This window comes from Neltuma alba, unplaced genomic scaffold (assembly GCF_004799145.2).
Source record: "Neltuma alba isolate B1F8T4 unplaced genomic scaffold, ASM479914v2 tig00012407_pilon, whole genome shotgun sequence".
Taxonomy (NCBI): Eukaryota; Viridiplantae; Streptophyta; class Magnoliopsida; order Fabales; family Fabaceae; genus Neltuma; species Neltuma alba.
Genome location: NW_021636899.1, coordinates 511,533 through 535,278, shown reverse-complemented (window position 1 = coordinate 535,278; position 23,746 = coordinate 511,533). Strand labels below are relative to the sequence as shown.

Genomic DNA, 23,746 nt, shown 5'->3' with positions numbered 1-23,746 from the left:
ATAAAGTCTTTTGACTTTTATCAAGATAATTTTAAGAGATTTGCGTGGTCTAAAGGATTAAAAATGAGCATTAAATTGCAACTAATCTATAGTGGAGGCTTACAAATGGTAGAAGATATGCAGATGCTATAAATATTGTTAGAGGTATATCAGATCATAAGTTTAAGGTATCAATATCTAATAATGTCCACTCCTTCAAAGAAACCTTTTATGGTTATGATTGAGGAGATGTTTCGGTACTAGATGCCATCAACTGAAAACTTCTCATAATATCATATTTGGAGAAAAAAAAATGATATGTATCGACCTTAAAAATGGTTACATAGAGTTGAACATAAATGGCACTGTCAACTAAAAACTCAAACTTATGTTATCGTTCATCTCACTTTTAGAGTGTTGAAAAAATACTTTGAACGTGATAAAGACATATTGATCTATTAAGAGCACAGTGATACGTAGAAAATTTTTCTAGTACATCGTGTTTTGGAGTTTTTATAATGTAAATTTCTACTTTCAACATAATTTTATTAAGTTTTTAAATTGATGGGTTGCTTCCGATAAATAGTTAATTAGTTGGGAAAATTTTTTACAAATATTCTTGTGATAATCATGAGGCAAATTTAAAATATCACAACTTATTTTTAGTTTTTTCGCGCAAGTTATTCAAGAGAGAGACCTGTGGATATTAAGTTCCTTTCATTGGACCATATTAATTAATGAGCTTATTTGGGACCTATTTGTACTTTTTTTTACATATACACACATTTGTAAATTCATACATACATGAAACGAGTTATTTCTATAAAAAATGTTGACCAATAGGTCAACTATTTTATAAAATATTCCATTAAGACTCAAACCACAAGTCCATAACACAAATATTGACAAAGAAGAGAGAAGAGGGCAGCAACTTTGACAAGTATCATTTATGACAGAGTTGAAAGAGATAGATTGCTTTGTCAAAGTTGGTGGCCAATAATAAAATACACTGAATGCAAAATTAATAAGGAAAACAAAAGAATAACAATTGCTTTTTATTAGGGTGATAATATTAAACACACGCAAAAGTACCAACAATAAGAGAGAATTTAAAACATCTTCAAAACACAAAAAGCAATGTTGTTATTAGCGCAACTTACATTTGGGTAAAACTCATCAAATTAAAAGAGAAACAAAAGTACAAAACCATAATAAGGTACGACTTAGGTGTTTAACAAGCTACCACCTTCTTTTAATATCATAAGACTTTTTTTTTTTTTTTTACAAAATTATGCATGTAACGAAGTCCATTAAATATAATTTAAAATATTAATTTGATAATAAATATATATTAACTTTTAGCTGAACTATGTAAATGCTAAAAACCCACATGGCAATTTTTGTTGGGATGATTTTAGGTGAACTAAACAAAAAAATTTAAATTTTTGGCAACAACAAACAACAATAACCTAACTTTATTTCACTACATGATGTGGACTATGGGTTTGCTTGCTTGAGTGATTGGAGAGGATAAAAGTAGTTTTTAGGGAGCAAAAATTAGATTGAGTTATATTATCATGTTTTGCGTCATTTTTTGCTATAAATCATTTTGCCTAAAAAAACCACTCAAGTCATAAGTTGATTTTTATGGCTTATGCCTTATCTTGATTATGCAAAAGTAACTTTTCAAAATCAAAAGATATTTTTACTCCTATATTTATATTGTCCTATACTTCTCTCTACATCTTGTCCTTCCTAATAATTTTTACTTATTTATTTTTAATGCTTTTTTAAACTAAAAATAATTTTAACAAAATTTTTATAATATTTTTAATATTATTTTTCATTTTATATCCATATAAATTGTTTAGAGTATATTATCTAATTAATTATATGATATTATTTGTTAAAAAAAATTTATATTACTATGATTTCTAATGTAAATATATTTTATTCATCAAATATGACTTTTTTCTATTACAATAATTTAAAATTATTATATTTTGTAAATTCATATTTTTAATTATTTTTATTATTTAATAAAATTCATACATATTTTGGTCATTCTACAAATTAAATTTACTTATCCAATCATAATCCAAATAACTTTTCTACTTTACAAACTAACTTTTATAAAAATCAATCTAAATATCAATCATAGTATATAATCTACCTTTTATCCACATTGAAAATAAGTCATTTTTTGTACCGACCCCATATGAATGGCACAACGCATCATCATTTTCCCTTCAATTTTTGGCAAGAAGTGTTTTTTTTAAAAAAAAAGCTCATCAAACACTTGTTTATATACATAATCTTTAAATCTTTTAGAAAGGAACACGCACTACGCGGCTTCAGTTGTAATGTCAGAATCTTTGGACATTAAAAATGCAACTAACTCCTTTGGTTGAGAACTTTGATATTTCTTGGCAAAAATAAAAAAGAGAACTTTGACAATTTTTTTAAAAGAAATTCTGCTTTCAAATAACGAGGAAAGAAAATGGTCGCCCTGCTTCGGCAAGGTCAAAGTGGCAGCAGCCACCAGCCATTATCAAAGATGCGATATATTAACAGAATTTATTTTATTTACAAGGGAACAAAAAGACAACTTTTTTGGGGCAAAAAAACTTATTTGCAATTAATAAATGGATAAGTGGATTGTAGTTGGAAGTTGGTTTAATGATTGGGAATTTGGATTCTCACAACTGGTGGCCAGCAAGGCCTAGAAAGAAACGCTCGGAATGGTATCCGAATAAACTTAGTAAAATATTATCCGTTTGTCATTTTTAATTAAAAAAAATTTGACACGTGTCCCAACCAAAACCAATCTTTTCCTTTTCTTCTTCTCATTATATTTATTTATTTACTATTATATATATACACACTTCTGGTTTTCCCCAGCCCAAAAGAAGAATGAGCGATTGGTAAACGTTCTGATTGGTCGTTGGCATTTGTGAGGTAGAAAACGAAGAAATCGTGGGAAACTGTTGAGCTTTTTGAAGTTTTTTGTTCTTGTTTTTGGGGACTCAGAGCCTTCTGAAGTTTAAACCCGAAAGAACAAAGTATAATAGTAAGACGCTTCAAACGTTCACAAATTGCTTTCCTTCTATTTGTCTGATCATATAGGAGGAAGAAATTGTGTTCGTGTTTGTATAGGTCTTTTTATAGCTTGAAGCGCTTCTACGTTCGGTTTCTGCTCTGTTTGCCCTTCTGAAAAGCTGCGCGTAGGGAAGAGCCTTCTTTTTGGTATTTTGATCTCAAAGAAGGCTCTTGCCTTGGATTGGAGGTGGTTGTTGTTGTTCGGTTTTCATTGGAAGATGTTCCGATTATGGATAGCTTGTCTGCAATTGGTGGAGCTGTTTGTCAGCACCATGGTTCATTTGCTTTACGGGTTTTACATTTTCAGCACCGCCGTTGCCGGAGATCTCTCGCAGGCTCTCAATGAATATTTCTCTAAATCCAATACGAATATTGAGGTCTCCGTGAAAGAACCAGCTCCTGGAAATACCAATGCTGGTGATATTCCTCCCATTGTGTTAGTTCATGGAATTTTCGGATTTGGCAAAGGGGTAGGTAAACCTTCATTTGTTGCATTAAATTTTGACTTATTCTGTTTCATGTGAATTAATTCTTCTGCGTTGCATTTGGGTAATGGTGTTTTCAGAGATTGGGTGGTTTATCATACTTTGCGGGGGCGGAGAAGAAGGATGAAAGGGTTCTCGTCCCTGATCTGGGGTCTCTAACCAGTATCTATGATCGGTTAGTGTTTGAAAAAAGTTCTCTTTTTTAAGTTTTGGGGTTCATTTATTTGGCTTCCTTTTCCATTGGTTGTTATATTATTATATGCTTGTTCGGACAATTTCTGAAAGGTTTCTACCTCAGGGCTCGCGACTTGTTCTATTATTTGAAAGGTGGGCAAGTCGATTACGGTGAAGAGCACAGCAAGGCTTACGGACACTCGCAGTTTGGACGAATCTATGAACGAGGTTCGACCTCATGCTTATTCTAATATGTTGTTGTTTTATCTTTTACAATGGGCTTGTAAAGTTTTTAATTCTTGTGTAATTTATAATCGAATTTCGCTAGTAGGTGTCGTTTCGGAGGAGAATAAAATTCACTTGGATTGGTCGAAAGTCGAAACTTTAAGGCAGACGAAAAGTGAATATGACATTTTTTTTCTATCCAGGAAGAAAATTTTAGGATTTCGTACCCCGTCCATGAGAATGAGTTTTGCTTTTGCAAACCTTAATGAGCCAACTAGCTGAATGGTGTTAGCCAATAGACATTTAATGATAACTCGTAATAAGCTAGATATTCAAGGAATTAACGTATGTGGTTAAAAAAATGGGAGGACTAGAGCTCTGTAAATGTCCAAATCTGGATTTATCTGCTACTATCATCTGATTTTATCTTGTTTGGTTAAATAATAATGCCTTCAAATTTGAAGGTGTCTAAGATTCTGAATACATAAACTATGGATACAGGGCAATACCCAGAGTGGGACGAGGATCACCCTATTCACTTTGTGGGCCATTCAGCTGGAGCACAAGTTGTTCGTGTCTTACAACAAATGCTTGCTGACAAGGTAAGCGCCAAATGGTGTACTGCCTGCGTCTCCAGTCAAGGGTTTCTATGGGATACATTTTTGACGTTCATATTGTCTTCAGGCATTCAAGGGGTACGAAAACACTTCAGAGAACTGGGTGTTAAGTATAACATCCTTATCAGGAGCATTCAATGGGACTACAAGAACCTACTATGATGGCATGCAGTAAGTTGCTGTTAACTTGTGATTATAACGATAAAAAAGTCCTGTCTATTTTAGGATACAAGTCAAAGAATTGTCTAAGCTTCTGGAGAATAAATGCCTATCAGCTGAGTTCTATGAGCTTTTTTGTGTTGATAAATGTTGAACTAGGACGGTTTTTCTGTTTCAGCATTCACATGCTTCATATTTGGCTAATTTCCTAACTTAAATTCCTCATTCTGAAGAATCTAAACCTTATGCTGCTATGCTAAACTTGTCTCTACAATTTGAACTTGTCTTAGGCCAGAAGATGGAAGAACAATGAAGCCTGTCTCTCTGCTACAGCTTTGCCGCATTGGAGTGATAATCTATGATTGGCTGGACATTCCCTGGCTGAAGAACTATTACAACTTTGGGTTTGATCACTTTAACATGTCGAGGAGAAAGATGGGAATTTGGGGTCTTGTTGAGTGCCTGCTAGGGTATGCAGGTCCGTTTGCTTCAGAGGATTGGATTCTGCCGGATCTTACAATTCAAGGCTCTATAAAACTCAATTACCGCCTACATACATTTCCAAATACCTATTACTTCAGTTATGCCACCAAGCAAACCAGGAAGTTCTTGGGTTTCACAGTTCCTTCAAGCATACTTGGAATTCACCCTATGCTTTTCTTAAGAGTCTTCCAGATGAGCCAGTGGCGTCATCCTTCAGATGCCACTCCTCCTTACAAAGGATACAGGTGGGTTTCAAATTCATTGAATGCTTAGATATAAATTTCACCTTGCTTTGAGCATTCATTATTGAGTGAAAATTTCTCAACCAAACCTGGTCTAGAAAAAAAATAAATAGAAAAAGAATTATAAAGAAATATGTCAGTATATCTGGCATGTGTTTGACTGGAATCCATCATGGACATTTTTTACTATTTTTTGTGACCAACTTTGCTCCCTTGTCTGATTTTTATTTTAAATCTCTCTACTCTGCTGTAACTTATAATGTGGAAATGACCATTCAAGTCATATGTACTACGCTTATGCAGGGATGAGGATTGGCAGGACAATGACGGAGCACTTAACACAATATCCATGACTTATCCTCGCCTCCCAATCGAACACCGACATCGTTTCATCGAGAAGGATTCAGATTGCCAACCATTGGAACCTGGTATCTGGTATGTTATGCACAATAACCTTGTCCTTTTTCACAACTGATATTTAAGGATACAGAGTATAAAACCCGCTATATTGTGGTTGTCAAGATTGATGACTTCAATCAGTTAGCTTCCAAATGCCCTTTAACCTGGACTGATTCTCCAAGAAGCTTGCAAAACTGAATTTAGTAGAAGAGATCAGTGAAATGCAGTGCCTTCAGTTCATATTAGAGAAAGGGGGGAAAAATTCGGTTAAGAAGGACTTGAATTGCAATCTTCTCCACTCTCATCTAGTGAAGAACGATTTTTTTGTTAAACGTTTGAAAAATAACTAGGGACACATACTACACCAAAGCTAAATAGATCAAGTAAAAAACAAGACACGTAAACCTGTCAGTTATACTTTTTTATGGGGCGCACTTTTGACGTGTCTGGCATAATCTCATGAAAAATTAAATTATGTGCTACTTTCCTCTCATGCGTTTTCTTTTCTGAATTCGTCTATGAACTAAGAAAATTATGACATTTGATGAAACAGGTATTACAAGATGGTGGAAGGCGATCACATCCTATTTATAGTGAATAGGGAGAGAGCAGGAGTCAAATTTGATCTATTATATGATAGTATATTTGAAAGGTGCAGGAAGCACGTTTTCAAGAAGAAGCTTCCAACAATACCTAATGAAATCCAGCATAGACATAGCTCTTAGAATCTGATTCTCTCACTCTTGTCTACAATTCAGAGAGGAATATGAAATTAAATATGCCATTCATTGGATTGCCTTTCAATATCTCTTCACACTTGTAAATGTAGATGAGTGGTTCTTTGACCATTCCTTTTTTCAACTACAGATTTTCGTAATTTGTAGGTTTGTGGGAGATATAAGAGATTTAGTGGATAAGTTGTCACAAATGTATAAGTATCATTCTTTTATTAAATCGAACAAAAAATTTAACGATTTAGAATGCAAAGCAAAAGAGATCTGGTCTTGATATCATCTTATATTGTTTTAATTTTGTGAATAGCTTTTTGAAAAAAAAAGTTATTTAGAGAATAAATTTTATGAAAAAAATAATTTTAATAAAGTGAGAATGTTTAAATAGTTCTTATCAAAATTATTTTTTTTTCATGTGCAAATTACTAAAAAGGATATAAGTTAATATAATAATTATATAAAAGATAAATTTCAATTTATATTTTTGTTTGAAATAATAAATTAGTAAATAAGATACATATGTAAGACTAAGTTATTAGTTATATAATTAATTTATAATTAGTGTGTATAAAATGTAAGATTAAATAGATTTTTTTAAAAATGCTAATTAATAATTAATTAGTGTGCATATAAAATATAAGATCAAATGCCAAAAAATATATTCGGTGGAATGAGGAGGGAGAGGAGGCAAGATTGGGAAGGGTATTTCTGTCTAGATATGGTTGTCCTACGTCTAACAACCCCCAGGACTATATTTAACGTTCCAAAAGCAAAAAATTTTCACTTTTTTAAAATCTTGGTTTTTCTCTTAAAAAGTTTGCCGTTTGCCACTCACCCCCTCGGGTAACACTTTCCTAAAACCTTAGTTTTTTTTTTCTTTTTTTTTTATATGTTTGGCAAACTAGTCAAAAACACTTTTAAAGTTCAAATCATGATTTGATCCAAAAAATATTTAGACATCTTATATTTTTATAAAATCATGATTTGATTTCAAAATCATGGTTTTAAGCAGAAAAGTTTTGCTTTTGGAGGGGTTAAATATGATCATTGTGTAATTATTATGCCGTCAGAGGTTGGCCAATGACGTGTGTACAGAAATACCCTTCATGTTTAAAATCTTTAAGGTAAAATGGCCCTTTTTGTTGGGAAAAAACTCATTTTTTAAAAAACATTTATTTTTATATTTTGAAGCGTTTTGGGCCTTCCTGAATGAGAAGGATGCTTGAAACCTACAGTGATTTGACCCAATATTTTTTATTCTCTAATTAATTAACTCCAGAATTTAAACCTCCAAAACTTCACTTTCCTTTGATTCATTACACATTACTCATTTGGTACCACGCATGAAACAGAATGACACAGTAATCCTACCAATGTTTTTTAAATTTTTTTTAAACCACTCCATTAAGCGCTTTCTAATAATAGAAGGGCTTTCTGAAGTCATTCTTTCTGGGGCTGGGAATATATCAACACTAATGGCTTTTCTGTGAAGCCCATGGCATTGTATTGCTTTAGTTTGAGCCCATTGAATCTATTTTTTGTTTTTTGCGCTAAAGTATAGGTATTCTCTTATTGAAGACAAATCCTATTCGAGACACAATAAGGCACTAAATATGGACATTTCTCTTAAGGAGAATTTGAATATTGGTTCGTCATGTTTTGAGGGACTAGTCCCTTTTGTTAGACCCAACCCTTATTGGTTTAGCCCATTGAATTTTGAGAAAACCACTACATCATCCCAAAAAAAAAAGAAGCATAATTACTAACAAATTCTATAACAAGTAAGTGACAAGTTTTGTGTAAAAAATGACAACATGGTCTGCTCATTTGTCATTGACATTTTTTTTAATAATTAGATTATTTCTTTAGATCTCATAATGATTTCGTCTTGAGTTTTTTAACTATGATTTTCAAATTTCTCATAGTCAATTTGTTTTTCTTATTTTTTTCTAGATTTTTCTACATCTTTAAAATGTTTTGGATGGATGAGAAGTTGGGAATGAACCTAGGAATGCTAAATCGTTGCATAGCCACATTCATTTGTTAAATTTTCTTTTTATATTTTATAATGCATGTATGAGTTATGAGTAACCCATGGATCATACCAATCGAATTACTTTTTGTCGTTTACTTATATAAGAATATTATTTTAATTTTTTATCCCATTTTTAAAGAACACAAAAAATTTTGGAAATTTTTTTGCACAGATAGTTTAAAATTGTTTTGCTTAAAAGTTAAAAAAATGTTATTCTTTCTTGTTATTGTTATTAAAAGTTTGATATTATTCACATAGAAAATTATATCATCGGATCTTTATGTCTCTTGTTCTCACGATAATATAAATGTAATCATTATGCTGTGTATATAATTTATAAGGTTTAATAATATATATGTATATATATAAAATAGACACAATCAAATGAAAAAAAAAACCAGACTTGAACCGACCACAGCAGAGAAGCCAATAATATGCATTGTTTTTATAAAATGTCGGATTTTAATAGTACATATGCTTGTTCCTCCATCTGTTTCATAATAATCATTATTTTAGATGTTTATCTTTGTTTTAAATTAAATAAATGTTACTTTAGATTTTCAAGAAAGTATTGATTTTTTTAACATATTTTTATAATAATATGTCAGGAAATATATATACATAATTTTTTAATTGGAGAGGACTACATTATAAAGGAATTTTATGGTGCAGATTAATGCATTAATTAAGTTGATTAGATGGAAGGAGTATTATAGAATAGAAGAGTACATGGATCACATGCAAAGAGATGAGAAGCACATGCATGAACACACAAAAAGGAATATTCACGAAAATTTCCTGGGAGTGATTAATAATAGTTGAGACAAAAAGTCAAAACATGTTTAGATTGACGAACACAATGTCATGTGTTTGAAGCCCTCATTGTTGTTTTTCTCACTAACCAGCGAACCAGCACAATCCCAGCTCGTTCCTCTTTTGAAGTGATTTGTACTTACTCTTTTCGACCTTAAATGAAAAAAAAAATTTAGATCACTAATTTATAAAGGTTAAACAAATTATTTAAGTTCTTTCAAAGGTATCTCCTAGTCAAAGTTGGAGACTAGTTCCCTTGGACCGTGCAATAAGTAGAGCCCTCCTCAGTATCTTTTTACTAGGTGGGATTTGAGGTAGGAACAGGTGAAATCCACCCACTTGTCTAGTTAGTCACCAACTCACCATTATGCCAATGCTACTTGAGTTTTATATTGATAATTTCCCCAGAGTATTTTTTTCAGACAAAATCTAAATTACTACATCCGATCTTAATTTATAAGATCTTGTTTATAATTTATAAATAATGTCTTATAATTAGAATCGGAGGTGTTATTTTTTTATTAATTTGTATTGAAAACTATTGTCTTGATTGAATAGCCCTTAATATATAGACCGTAATAATCAATAATAAATATTCAGGAAAAATTATAATTTAATAAAAAGTAAATTCATGCCTTATATTTTACCATCAAAACAAACAATTCTACTAATTTTTATATTTAGCACGGAAGAAAGTAATTTGTTTCCTCTAATTTCTAGACACTTCCAATCAAATCCTTAAGATTAAGATAAACACCAAAAATCAGAAATTAAGACACACACAGACAGATGTCAGCTTACAAGAAAATGATAAAACCTATGAAAAAAATTATCGACGACAATTAACATATTGTCATTGAATGGAATAAAAATTAACAGAATTAATTAACAAAACATGCATGAGGAGTGAATCTTGACATTAATAGTTTCCATTTCAAATTCTAAGGTGCTTATTACATTGAATCAAACATAGGTCTCGTCATTCAATTCAAATTAACGTAATGTACAAAGGCTAAAATTAGCAACAAAAAGCATGGGAACATAAACTATGCATGGATTGATCATAAAAGATTATTTCAACTTTGGATCCTGAATTTTCCCTCTGTTTCTATGAGCAGAAAATTAAAATTAAAATGTTATCAAGAACTCAATTATAATTATCCTTATAACGAGATAAATTATGACCCAATTTGACTGATATAACTTAATTTTTTTTTGAATAATTAACATCATAATCAATGCATTATAATGTATCAAAATTTATGCCGCAGCTGTGTAATTTTAACTTATTGTTCATGCATTGCAAAATAAAGAAGCCAGTTTTCTAATAAAAGCGATCCTGTTACTAAGATTAGATAGCTAGCTACGATACGAAAAAGCTTATCTCTGGATACATATGACTGACGCAATTTAATAAGATAATATTCTTCGGTTCTCTGTATATATAGATATGATATTCTAATTAGAAATATTTGGATTCATGAACCCTTCCCTTGGAAATTAACTATATAGAGAGGCACCACACTATATATACACACAAACACACAGACACACTCACAAAAGATCATTAACCAGTTCGAGAAAACAAGACACAAAAGAGCATACATAATGAAGAGCTTAGTTGCAGACCAAACAAGCCTTTACCACAGCACTACTCCATCACCGCCAGTTCCAAATCTTCCTTCTCTTCCTCTCAACAACAGCAATAATGGCTTCCTCTCCTCCACTAATATCTCTCCTCTCCCCAGCTCCTTCATCAACCTAGACCAGTAAGAAATCAATTCAGATCTGTGTGTGTGTGTGATACGTTGATAGTATATATAGTTTCTGGTTTGATTGTTCAATGTGTTGGGTTGCTCTGCAGAGGAGATCCAGTTGTGTTTGAGGCGTACTGGAGGAAGATGAGCGAGAAGTGTAAGGTGGAGATAAAGGGTTGCGAGCTTCTGAGTTATCTGAGTGACCTGAGGAGTGTGTGTTGGTTTATGATGCCGGAGCTCAGAGACGCCATTAAAAGGCTTCATGCTTTGGTTGGTAACGCAGAGACGGACGATAGCCACATTGTGATCGGAAATGGCTCCACGCAGCTCTTTCAGGCAGCTCTCTTCGCTCTCTCTTCTTCTTTTTCTTCTTCTTCCGATGACCCCATCAACGTCGTCGCTGCTGCTCCTTACTATTCGGTGAGTTTCTCTCTCTTTCATCGAAAATCTTTTTAGTTAATCATGGCGGTTTCTTTTTCCTCTATGATTAATTTCTATGACTTGTTATTGGTTATCATCAATTCATTATTGTACTGTATGGCGAGTTGTTGATGACTGCATATTTTGTGTATTATATAATTTATAAGAATTTCTAAATAAACTTATTTAATGGGTATTTTTTGGGGCCAGCACTGCCTAACCTTTTTTCCCCGGAAATTAAATTCATTGTCACTTTGAGGATATTGTGGGTTATTTAATAATTAAAAAATTTCACCCAAAAAAAAAATTCTTCTTTCCTATTGCGGTCCTTTGTATGTGGTGTTCTTCTCCATTTCTTCCATCTTGTCCTCCCTTTGTTTTTTCTTTTTTTGAAAATTTGAGGGGCAAAACTAGTTCTAGTGTCCTTAAATTACGAGCAAGATCAAATCTATAACCTTCTACTTGTAGAAAAGCATTCATGCCACTAAGCTACAAGAATATTGGCCTATCTTGTCCTCACTTGGTTAGTTGTTACCTTATCACATCAACGAATATACTAGTTTCTGGTTGTAATTCACCTCCACACATATGTCCCACTTCTGCTTCCAATTATATGAAACTCAAACAGTTCTATTCTATGAAATGATCAGTCCTTATGGCCCCCACACCATGTGACCATAACCAGTCAATTATATTATATATTTTTATGTTTGGTCAACTTACAAAGCTTCCATTTGTCATAATTATTATTGCAGACAGAAATAATAAATAATTTATTTATCTGTTAATAAACAGTGTGCTGGTAAAAGTTGTTACAAATTGTGGGTGACAATTGCTGAGCCACTAATCTCCACTAGGTCTAGCCAAAGGCTTCGGTTTTATTAGCAGACAACAAAGTTGACAGGCACTTTTCTTTTTCTTTTTCTTTTTTTCTGGAGTTGGTCTTTGATTAATTTTTTTTGTGTGTGTGTGTGTATTATTCTTGCTGGTCAATCTCAAAACTCAAAGAATAATCTCTTAAGACTTCAAACATGAGGCTTTTGTGTTAAGAGAAAATAAAGAGCGCTGAAACATGTGTGCGCGCAGGAGTATGAAGATCAAACAGATATTCTGCGTTCACGGATGCACAAATGGAGTGGTGATGCAATGAAGTATGATAAGAATGAAGCATATATAGAGGTAGTGACGTCTCCCAATAATCCAGATGGTAGCATCAGAGGACCTGTGGTGAATAAGAAAAAGTGTGGAGCTGAAGGGAAGCTGATTCATGACCTTGCTTATTATTGGCCTCATTACACTCCCATTACCCACAGAGCCAATCATGATCTTATGCTCTTCACTTTCTCCAAATGCACTGGTCATGCTGGTTCTCGTATTGGGTAAGTCACTTCCCGAATCCTGTATTTGAATACCATATTCATAGTGTTTGAGTCAAGGGGTTTAATTAGTGTTCGGTTTTGGCTGGTATTATTGTGAAGGTGGGCTATTGTGAAGGATAAAGAGATCGCAAAAAAGATGACCAAGTTTATACAGATGAGCTCCATTGGAGTGTCGAAAGAATCTCAAACTCGAGTTGCTAAGATAATTGAAGTTCTTTGTGATAGCTATAAGAATTTCAAACTTGGGTCTAAAGAATCTGATTTGTTTTTTGAGCATAGTAGGCTCTTTATGAAGCAAAGGTGGGAAAAGCTGAGAGAAGCCACTAAGCAAAATGGTTATTTCAGTTTGCCAAACTTTTCAAGGGCTTATTGTAACTTCACTAATGAATCATCTGAGACATATCCTGGTATATTTTGTTACTTAAAAATATATACTTTTGCTCATTCCATTTAGTATTTGGTTCTAATAACGTTTATTGGGTTTTCTTTATTTTAGCTTTTGCATGGTTGAAGTGCAAGAAGGATGACGCAGATTGTGAGAGTTATTTGGAAAAAGAATTGAAAATACTTGTTCGAGGTGGGACTCGATTTGGATCTGACCCAAGATATGCTAGACTTAGCATGCTGGGTAGAGGTGATGACTTTGATGAATTCTTGAAGAGGCTATCAAAGAACATCTAAGAGATTAGGCGTTAAATAATGTAGTTGGAGGAATAGATATAATAATAAGAGAGGTTTATTCAATAGAAATATCTGTTTTGCGGTTTCATGAATATCTAAGTTGATTTTTATTTAGTGAAGGTTTGTGTTGTTGCAAAAGAACTACTTACAATACATGATTTGTGTCTTGATCACGCTATAACATCAATGTAGTAATTATATATTACTATATATACTATATTAAGATCGATAGAAGAAGGGAAGGGGGGACATGGATCGGTAGCTAAAAGTCAAAACTACTACTACTACTAATAATAATAATAATAATAATACCACCCTGTCGCATGAAGGGAAAAATAGTAGACTTGAACCGACCACAACAGAGAAAATAATAATATGCTTTTTTGTAATAAAATGTTGGATTCCAATAGTTCATATACTTGTTTCTCCATCTGGTCCAAAATAATCATTTTAGACGTGTATCACTGTTTTTTAAATCAGTGATTGTTACTTGGGATTTCCAAGAAAGTATTGATTTTTTTTCACAATTATAGGTTTAATGGAAGGAAAAATAGCAAATAAAGACCCCCAATATGTGAAATTGTGACTTGGGACCTTGGATTTGAAAAATAGCAAATAAAGACCCGAATCCATATTTTAAATATAAAATTTTGGTGAAATGTCTGAAATGCCCCTCAGCCAAGATGTGATTTGTTCTACTGAAGTTGTCATTTGTTAAAGTGAACTTGTTATTTTTCATAGTCAACTTGTCATTTGGCTGAGAGATATTTCAGACATTTCACCAAGATTTCATATTTGCAATATGAGACCGGGTCTTTATTTGTCTTTTTGCAAATTTAGGGTCCCAAATCACAATTTCACATATTGGGGGGTCTTTATTTGCCATTTTCCCTTAATGGAAAGTATAATTAATAAAAATATTTTTTTTAAAAAATCATAATATTTTTTTAAAACGATAGGTTATTTATTAAATTTTTTAATATCTATATGTGGGCAACTCTAAAGTGATAATAATGTGTTAGAAAATATATACACATCCTCCATTTGGTCCTACATAGCTAATTTAAGAATATTAAAAAATTAATTAATTAACTAATTGGAAAATGAAAAAAAAAGGTTTGTGAAAATTGCAAAATCCCAAATCAGATATTTTTACAAAAATGGGTTGTTATTTGCAGCTTGTTGTCAAAACTTATTAAACTAATCCTGATTTAGGATTTTGGAATTTTCATAGTCTTTATTTGTCATTCTCTTTTAGTTATTTATAATAAATGTGTGTTAGTTTCTCTAAAATATCTCTTTTGATCATTACCCCATTGATGAAAACCACTTTCATAATGTATGTAATCAATAAAGATGCACTAGGAAAAAAACTAGAAATTTTAGGGCAAAGTGGATTAACACCTCATATATCGAACATCATATAATTAACTTCTACATTTATGATTGGAGCAAGTAATTTTTTAATTGGAGAGGATTATATATTACGAAGGAAGTGTGTGTGGCGGATTAATGATGCATTAAGTTGATTAGAGTGTGGATCACATGGAGAGAAATGAGAAGCACATGCAAGAACACAAAAACATAATCATACATGAAAATTGCAGGGAGAGTGATCGATTAATAATATCCGAGACAATAAGTCAGAACATGTTTGGTTTCAGGAACACAGTGTCATGTGTTTCAAGTCTCCATTGTTGTTTTTCTCACTAACCAACGAAGCAGCATGATCCCAACATGTTCCTCCTTTCAAGTGATTTGTAATTAATTTATATTTACTCCTTCAAGTTTATAATATAAGGCATTTTAACTAATTCATTCTAACCTCTTAAATGAGGTTGTGAAAGAGAGAAAACTATATAGAGTTACATTTAAGTTTTGAATGTAGGGACAAAATTGACAAATAAGCATTAATTACTCCCCAATTAATTTATATTTTGAACCAAATTATTTTTCTAGAAGCAATTTATCTTGTGAACCAAAGGGAATATTTTTATGATAAGCCACATTCATTCAAATCTTTGAAATTAAGATAGGCACCAAAGATTAAAAATTAATCGCTCTATATGTCCATATGTGTTTGCGCATGCGTCGGCATACATCAAACGATAAAATTCATGAATAAAACAATTATCCAAGTGTGCAGTATACTCACCATTCTACCAATTAATTTTTTTTTTAAAATCCTGTGGTATTTTTAACTGAATAGAAATTTCCACTACTACAATGAAGGCTTTTTACTTCTATTTTGAATGACTTTTTACTTCTGTTTTGGGGAACATGAAAAGAAGGACATAAAAAGTACCCCACTTTTTACTCCTGTTTTGAATAGAGGAGAAAAATAGACTTTTTTTACGTCTATTTTGAATAGAAGTAAAAACACTTTTTTACTTCTATTTTTGTCAAAACAGATGTAAATAATGGATTATTTATGTCTGTTTTGATATAAAACAGACGTAAAAAATGTGATTTTTTTACTTCTATTTTTTCATAACAGAAATAAAAAGTTCTCATTTACTATTGTTTTCTTGAAATAGAAGTGAATGTGCTCATTTTTTTTTAAAAAAAAAATTCACTTCTCGAATACCACTTCCCATACAGCCACAACAACCACAATAGCCATTTTCCAACAAGTTGAAATAGTCTAACATTTAAACTAATCAATATTTTTAGCCAACATATATATCACTATTATGATTTCATCAATATATTAACACATTAACTAACTAATCAAAAAGAACAAATTGCAAAAGTCAAAATTGATAACTTATTGTCTCTAAACATAAACTTTATCAATCCCTAGACCATTATTCTTGAAGCAGTTGCTGTGCCAAAAGGTCTCTGAAAAAGTCAATATCATCAACGGTGTATGAGTAGTCATTACTAAAAATCTGTAAATTGATAAATGAACAAATTTAAACACATGAAGAAAATGAAATTAGTAACAATTCAATTTAAAAATTCAACAACTATTACAAAACTAAAAATATTTACTTGCCTCATCAAATTTTGAAGTACATCCACTCTCAATAATTTTAAACAAATAACAGATAATATAATATTCACACTCTGTTGACCCTTGTTGCTTAGGACACCGCAAATCACAAGGAAATGGTCATATATAAAATAACTGTCATTAATGAAAGAACTTCAATTCAAACTACTCACATTGGGATATACCCAAGTTGTTGTGCCATTTTTGCCTGCACGATTCCCACTCGTTATATAATTCTTCAACACAATTCTTCAATAAAAATTTAAACTACAACCTTACAAACCAACTCAAGATTCCTTAACTTACACAAACCCACAACACATTAAACTAACTTATACGTGTAAAAGAACTAAAAGAGGAACATTGCTCTTGAACTTACCTTCACTACAAAGACTCTTCTGGCTTGCCTTTGAGTTAGAGTGTCATGGCCTGGAGATAGGAGAAGGACGACGAGCTGCTGCTGTGTGAACTACATTGCTGTCTTCATGATGTGGAGCTAACTTACTGTGTTGAGCCTCTTTGTTCAAAGCATGCAGAACGATGGTGAGGAGTTGCAGAATGACGGCCTTGAGAGCTGTAACGGAAATGAGAGAGAGAGTTTCAAAGATTCGCGGTTGGTAGAAGACGGAAATGAGAGGGAGAGCTTCAGAGTTCCCTTGGGGCCTGGTGGTAAACGTATAAGAGTTTCACGGTAGCTGGTAGGGCAATTTTTTTTTAAAACAAAGCCGCCTTCATGTTGTTTCTACCAAAACAGATGAGAAGGTGGCTACCTTCTCGTCTGTTTAATATGAATAGACGAGAGTTCCCGTTTGTTTTGCTTAAACAGATGAGAAGTTCTTGTCTATTTTTCTTTGAAACAGACGAGAAGGTTGTTCATATTAAACAGACAAGAAGCCTATATCTTCTTGTTTGTTTCTTTGAAACAGATGAGAAGGTTGTTCATATTAAACAAATGAGAAGCCTATATAACAAAGGAGGATATGTAGGTTTTTCCCTTCTGTTTTTAGAAGCACACATGAACGAGAGAGGTAAATAACACATTTTGTTGTAGTGTTCTTTGAATTAAGGATTAACATTGTTCTTTCTTTGAATACAATGGAATAAAAATTAACAGATCATTAATGACAAAACATGCATGAAGAGTGAATTAATATTGACATTAATAGTTTTCATTTCAAATAATAAGGTGCTTATCACATTGAACCAGACATAGGTCGTATCATTCAATTCATGTAATGTGAAAGTTAAAAATAGCAACAAAAGACAATGGAATCGATCTTAAGAGATTAATTCAACTTTGGATCCTGAATTTTCCGTGTTTTTCTACGAGCGGAACAATTCAAATCTTATCAAGAACTCAATTATGATTGTCCTTATAACATGATACATTATGACCCTATATGACAGGTAACATACAATGTTTTTTCAATATTTAACATCTTAATCAATATATATTATACTTTTCTGATCCTAAATATAAGACATACCTTATAGTGTAATTTATACTACAAATAGGTCTTATATTTAAGACCAGGGAGTAATAAATTAAAATTTATGGCTACTATATAATTAATATTGCATATTGTTCATGCATTGCAATTTTTTCTCTTTACCATATTTCCATCTTGCGCTTAAAATTGTTACTAACTGCATATATCTGCCCTAAAAATCAAATGATAAACGTTAATAGTGAAATGAACTATCTAGAGGTATCAAATTTATCATTATAATTTCAGAATAGTTTATTTGTTAATAAATTTCTAACATTAATCGGTGGGTTCATTTCATTTTATATATATCACTAAAAAGTAAAAAAAAAAAAAAGAAACTAGTTTTCAAATAAAGCGACCCTGTTACCCCTAAGTATACGGATAAATTATCCATTAAATATATATTCATTATAAAAAAAATGATAAACATATTTTAAAAAACTACCTTTAAATCTAATCCTTTGTATTTTACCACATCCATGTAGAAAGTCGCGCTCCTAAGATTAGCCAGCTATATAAAGGAAAACTCAATCCCATGAAATATATGACTGACGCAGTTTATATAGGCGTCAGTTCTCTGTATAGATTTAAGATTCCAATATAATTAGAAATAATCAATAATACAATGATCCGCGCGTTTGGATTCACGAACGCTTCACTTGGATGTTAACTATATATAGACGCACAGCGCTATATATATATACACACACACACTCGCACACACTTACTCACTCACAAACACAAACATAGTATCACCCAAAAGATCATCAAGCAGATCGAGAAGACAAGAAACTAATCATTAAAGAGTATAATACATCATGAAGAGCTTAATTGCAGATCAAACAAGCCTTTATCATAGCGCTACTCCATCACTGCTTCGAAATCTTCCTTCTCTTCCTCTCAACAACAAAACAGACAATAATGGCTTCGCCTCCTCCACTAACATCTCTTCTGTCCCCAGCTCCTTCATCAACCTCGACCAGTAAGAAATCAATTCAGATCTATACCTCTGTGTGCGTGTGTCTGTGTGATACGTTGATAGTATATATAGTTTCTGGTTTGATTAATTCTTCATCGTGCTGAGTGATTCTGCAGAGGAGATCCAGTGATTTTTAAGCCCTACTGGACGAAGATGAGCGAGGAGTGCATGGTGGAGATAAAGGGGTGCGAGCTTCTGAGTTATCTGAGTGATCTGAGGAGCGTGTGTTGGTTTATGATGCCGGAGCTCAGAGACGCCATTAAAAGGCTTCATGCTTTGGTCGGTAACGCAGAGACGAGCGATAGGTACATTGTGGTTGGAAATGGCTCCACGCAACTCTTTCAGGCAGCTCTCTTCGCTCTCTCTTCCTCCTCCTCCTCCGATGACCAAATCAATGTCGTCGCTGCTGCTCCTTATTATTCGGTAAGCTTCTCTTTTCTCTCATCCAAAATCCTTCAGTTAATCATGGATGTTTCTTTTTCCTCTACTATTATTTTTGTGCATATTATAACACATAAATAAAGATGCCGGGTACATCTGAGAAATAAGATCAGAACTAAAATTGTACCTTTATCCGATAATAATGATTTATTTATGTGTTAATAATGGTGCTGCTGACAAAAATTGTTACAAATCGTGAGTAAACCGGAAAGCCACTAACTTTGCAGAGACAACAAAACTAACAAACACTTTTTCGGAGCACTATCCATATATAATAGGAAACATGCAACTAACACATTCACATCGAGACACATGCATGAATTTTCCAATTATACACGCAAAAAATGTCAACATGAGAGTCGGTCTTCGATTAATTATATATATATATATATATTATTCTTGTTGGTCGATCTCAAAACTTCAATAATAAGCTCTAATATTTTAAACACGAGGGTTGGGTTATGAATAACAAAAAACACTGAAACGTGTGTGTGCAGGAGTATCAAGATCAAACAGATATTTTGCGTTCAGGGATATACAAATGGAGTGGCGATGCAATGGAATATGATAAGAATGAAGCATATATTGAGGTAGTGACGTCTCCCAATAACCCAGATGGTTGTATGAGAGGGCCTGTGGTGAATAAGAAAAAGTGCGGAGTTGAAGGGAAGCTGATTCATGATCTTGCTTATTATTGGCCTCAATACACTCCCATTACTCACAGGGCCAATCATGATCTTATGCTCTTCACTTTCTCCAAATGCACTGGTCATGCTGGTTCTCGTATTGGGTAAGTCACTTTCTGAATCATGTATGGTTGAATGCTATACATACTATTGTGAAGGGGTTGAGTGTTTGGTTTTTGCTCATATTGTTTGAAGGTGGGCTATTGTGAAGGACAAAGAGATTGCGAAGAAGATGACCAAGTTTATACAGATGAGCTCCATTGGAGTGTCGAAAGAATCTCAAACTCGAGTTGCCAAGATAATTGAAGTTCTTTGTGATAGCTATAAGAATTTCAAACTTGGATCTAAAGAATCTGAGTTGTTCTTTGAGCATAGTAGACGCCTTATGAAGGAAAGGTGGGAAATGCTGAGGGAAGTCATCAAACAAAATAGTGGCTTCAGTTTGCCAAAGTTTCCAAGGGTTTATTGTAACTTCACTAATGAATCGACTGAGACATATCCTGGTACGTTTTGTTACTAAATTATATATACCTTTGCTCATTCCAGCCATTTATATTTTTTGGCTCTAATCTCTTTTGTTGGGCTTTTTTTTTTTTTTTTTCCGTAGCTTTTGCATGGTTGAAGTGCACGGAAGATGAAAATTGTGAGAGTTACCTAGAAAAGAAGATGAAAATACTTGTTAGAGGTGGAAGCCGATTTGGATCTGACCCAAGATATGCTAGACTTAGCATGGTAGGTAGAGGTGACGATTTTGATGAATTCTTGAAGAGGCTTTCAAAAGAACATCTAAAAGATTAGGCACTAATTGTAGTTGGAGGGGTAATTAATTAATGGAGTTATTTTTGTTTTGTAGTTTCATGATTATCAGAAAATGTTAAGTAGGATTTTATTAGGTGCGGTCTAAGTTGATTTTTGTTTAGTGAATGTTTGTGTTGTTGCAAAGGAACTACTTACAATAATATGTCTCTTGATCACGCTATAGTAAACATGAAGAATTTCAATGAGATCTCGAAAGGAATATAACTACTAAAAATTCCTAATGACGAGTTAGACATTATCATCTCCTACTTTAAAACTTGTTATTTTAGGTTGTTCAGTTGTTGTTAGGACTTTTTAATAATTATGTTTTTTTTCCGGCTTTTGTTGCAATTCTCTCCAATATAAATGTGGTAATTATATATATTATATATAATATATAGAGATAAATGATGACAGAAGAGAAGAGGACATGGATAACTAGCTAAAAGTTAAACAACAACAACGACAAAAGACCCAGCAATGTGAAAGGGAAAAAAAGTAGACTTAGCTTGAATCGACCACGGCAGTGAAGGTGATAATATGCATTTTAAAATGTCATTGGATTCTAACAGTTCATAGGAAAATACTTAGGATACTTTTCTCCATCTGGTCCAAAATAATCATTATTTTACACGAGCATCTTTGCTTTTAGAATAAGTAATTGTTAGTTAGGATTATCATGAAAGTGTCTTTTTTTTTTTTTGACAATTTTATGCTTAATAATGAAACGGGTCTAGAGAACTGTATAATTTAATTATTGTATTTAAAAAAATATTACATTTTTTTGTTAAATATTAGGTTATTTAATAATTTTTGAGTCTATATATGAGGCGACTCCAAAATGATAATAATGCGTCAGAAAATTTATATACATAAACAAATTTAGTTACTTATAACAATAAATGTGTATTGGTTTTTTTAAAATACCCCATTTGATCATTACTTTATTGATGAAGCCCCTTACATGTATGCAATCAATAATTCAATATGAATACATTAGAAAAAATAATAAATTGGAGGATAATTAAATGAATTGATATGTTATTTTTAATACCAAAATGACAAATATAATTAACTCTTATGTTTAGAATCGGGTTGGAGTAAATTTGTTAATTGGGGAGCATTATTTATTATGAAGGAGTTGTATGTGTCGGATTAGAGTGTGGATCACGTAGAGAGAAATGAGAAGCACATGCGAGAACACCCAAAAGACTCATTAAGATTGCAGGGAGAGTGATTAATAATAATTGAGACTAAAAAGTCAGAACATGTTTGGTTTCAGGAACGCAATATCGTGTGTTTCGAGCCTGTTCCTCCTTCCAGGTTATTTGTAACTAATTTATATTTACTCCCTTCGATTTTAGTATTTTTATTACCCCATTCTGTTGACAATATAAATCGCTTTTAGAAGAATGGTCTGATGCAAAATATTAGTCATTTGAAGAATAATTAATTTTTATTTATCAATTTGCTTATCAAAAAAATCTTTATTTATCAATTTTATCATTGCAATTTTTCTGTCCTTCACATTCTCATCTAATATGAGTAAAGTTGAAACAAAAACTTTTAATATTTAAGATAGATCAGATTTAATGTCTTAACTATTATTGTTTTGGTTTTGATAAATTTTTTATAGACTGGGGGAAGTATAAGCCACTTTCAATAAAACCTTTCAAATTAAGATAGACACCAAAAATGAAAAATTAATATGTTTGTGTACATACAACAAATGATAAACTCATGAATAAAAAATTATCCAAATGGCCACCATGCTATTATTTTTTTTTAATTCAGTACTAACGGAATGGAAATTTCTTTGAATGGAAATTTTCTTTGAATGGAATAAAAGTTAACATAACTAACGACAAAACATGCATGAGGAGTGAATTAATCTTGACATTATAATAATTTCCATTTCAAGTTCTAGGGTGCTTGTTATTACATTGAATCAAACATTGGTCTTATCATTTAATTCAAATTAATGCGAGGGCTAGCTAAAATTAGCAACCAAAAACAGGGGAACATATACTACGCATGGATTGATCATAAAAGATTAATTCAACTTTGGATCCCGAATTTTCCTTGTGTTTCTACAAGTAGAGCAATTCAAATCTTATGAAGAACTCAATTATAATTGTCCTTATAACGAGATAGATTATGACCCTTTTTGACAGCTAACTTACAATGTTTTTTCAATACTTAACATCATGATAATCGATATATTATAATGAATTAAAATTCATGGTGCTTCTGGGTAATTTTACTGTTCCCCCGTGTATAATAAATAACTTTTACTACCTACCTATATATATATTTGTCCTTAAAATTAAATGGTCAAACGTTAATAGTAGTGACAGCGAAAAACAAATGAGAAAAATACTTTTATAATAAAAGCCATCCTGTCATCCATAAGTACACGGATAAATTATCCATTAATTATATATATTCATTATTATAAAATATGATACAAATATTTTAAAAACCTACCTTTAAATCTAATCCTTTGCATTTACCACATATACATGTAGAAAGCTGCGCTCCTATAAGATTAGATTGCTATATTACTGAAGCAATTTAGATGAGCTTCAACTCTCTGTATAGGTATGAGATTCAATACAATTGGAAATAATCAATAATGGTGATCCGCGAGTTTGGATTAATTCATGAACGCTTTACTGG

General features: G+C 32.2%; 3 protein-coding genes across 3 annotated transcripts; all 3 read left to right on the top strand.

Annotated features, from left to right (window-relative positions):
* Nucleotides 1-3,017: 3,017 nt before the first annotated feature.
* LOC114726816 (lipase) lies at nt 3,018-6,840 on the top strand. Its single transcript, XM_028913531.1, has 8 exons — nt 3,018-3,548; nt 3,644-3,738; nt 3,862-3,965; nt 4,464-4,564; nt 4,647-4,750; nt 5,029-5,466; nt 5,767-5,898; nt 6,416-6,840. Exons 1-8 carry the CDS (start codon nt 3,297-3,299, stop codon nt 6,585-6,587), a joined length of 1,398 nt encoding a protein of 465 aa, XP_028769364.1. The 5' UTR covers nt 3,018-3,296; the 3' UTR covers nt 6,588-6,840.
* Nucleotides 6,841-11,049: 4,209 nt separating this feature from the next.
* LOC114726843 (L-tryptophan--pyruvate aminotransferase 1-like) lies at nt 11,050-13,682 on the top strand. Its single transcript, XM_028913558.1, has 5 exons — nt 11,050-11,210; nt 11,306-11,618; nt 12,705-12,997; nt 13,097-13,404; nt 13,494-13,682. The coding sequence occupies exons 1-5, from the start codon at nt 11,050-11,052 to the stop codon at nt 13,676-13,678; spliced, it is 1,260 nt and encodes a 419-aa protein (XP_028769391.1). The 3' UTR covers nt 13,679-13,682.
* A 3,521-nt stretch (nt 13,683-17,203) lies between these two features.
* LOC114726842 (L-tryptophan--pyruvate aminotransferase 1-like) lies at nt 17,204-21,067 on the top strand. The gene is made up of 5 exons (XM_028913557.1): nt 17,204-17,364; nt 19,259-19,565; nt 20,081-20,373; nt 20,465-20,772; nt 20,877-21,067. Exons 1-5 carry the CDS (start codon nt 17,204-17,206, stop codon nt 21,065-21,067), a joined length of 1,260 nt encoding a protein of 419 aa, XP_028769390.1.
* Nucleotides 21,068-23,746: the final 2,679 nt, after the last annotated feature.

What these genes read in the sequence shown, in the direction of transcription:
- LOC114726816 (XM_028913531.1), top strand. Translation starts at nt 3,297, where the DNA reads ATGTTCCGATTATGGATAGCTTGTCTGCAATTGGTGGAGCTGTTTGTC. An exon ending in CCTCCTTACAAAGGATACAG is followed by an intron (nt 5,467 to 5,766) that starts GTGGGTTTCAAA and finishes ACGCTTATGCAG; the next exon opens with GGATGAGGATTGGCAGGACA. An exon ending in CCATTGGAACCTGGTATCTG is followed by an intron (nt 5,899 to 6,415) that starts GTATGTTATGCA and finishes TTGATGAAACAG; the next exon opens with GTATTACAAGATGGTGGAAG.
- LOC114726843 (XM_028913558.1), top strand. Translation starts at nt 11,050, where the DNA reads ATGAAGAGCTTAGTTGCAGACCAAACAAGCCTTTACCACAGCACTACT. An exon ending in TCCTTCATCAACCTAGACCA is followed by an intron (nt 11,211 to 11,305) that starts GTAAGAAATCAA and finishes GTTGCTCTGCAG; the next exon opens with AGGAGATCCAGTTGTGTTTG. An exon ending in CATGCTGGTTCTCGTATTGG is followed by an intron (nt 12,998 to 13,096) that starts GTAAGTCACTTC and finishes ATTATTGTGAAG; the next exon opens with GTGGGCTATTGTGAAGGATA.
- LOC114726842 (XM_028913557.1), top strand. Translation starts at nt 17,204, where the DNA reads ATGCAGAACGATGGTGAGGAGTTGCAGAATGACGGCCTTGAGAGCTGT. An exon ending in AAACGTATAAGAGTTTCACG is followed by an intron (nt 17,365 to 19,258) that starts GTAGCTGGTAGG and finishes GTGATTCTGCAG; the next exon opens with AGGAGATCCAGTGATTTTTA. An exon ending in CTGCTGCTCCTTATTATTCG is followed by an intron (nt 19,566 to 20,080) that starts GTAAGCTTCTCT and finishes GTGTGTGTGCAG; the next exon opens with GAGTATCAAGATCAAACAGA.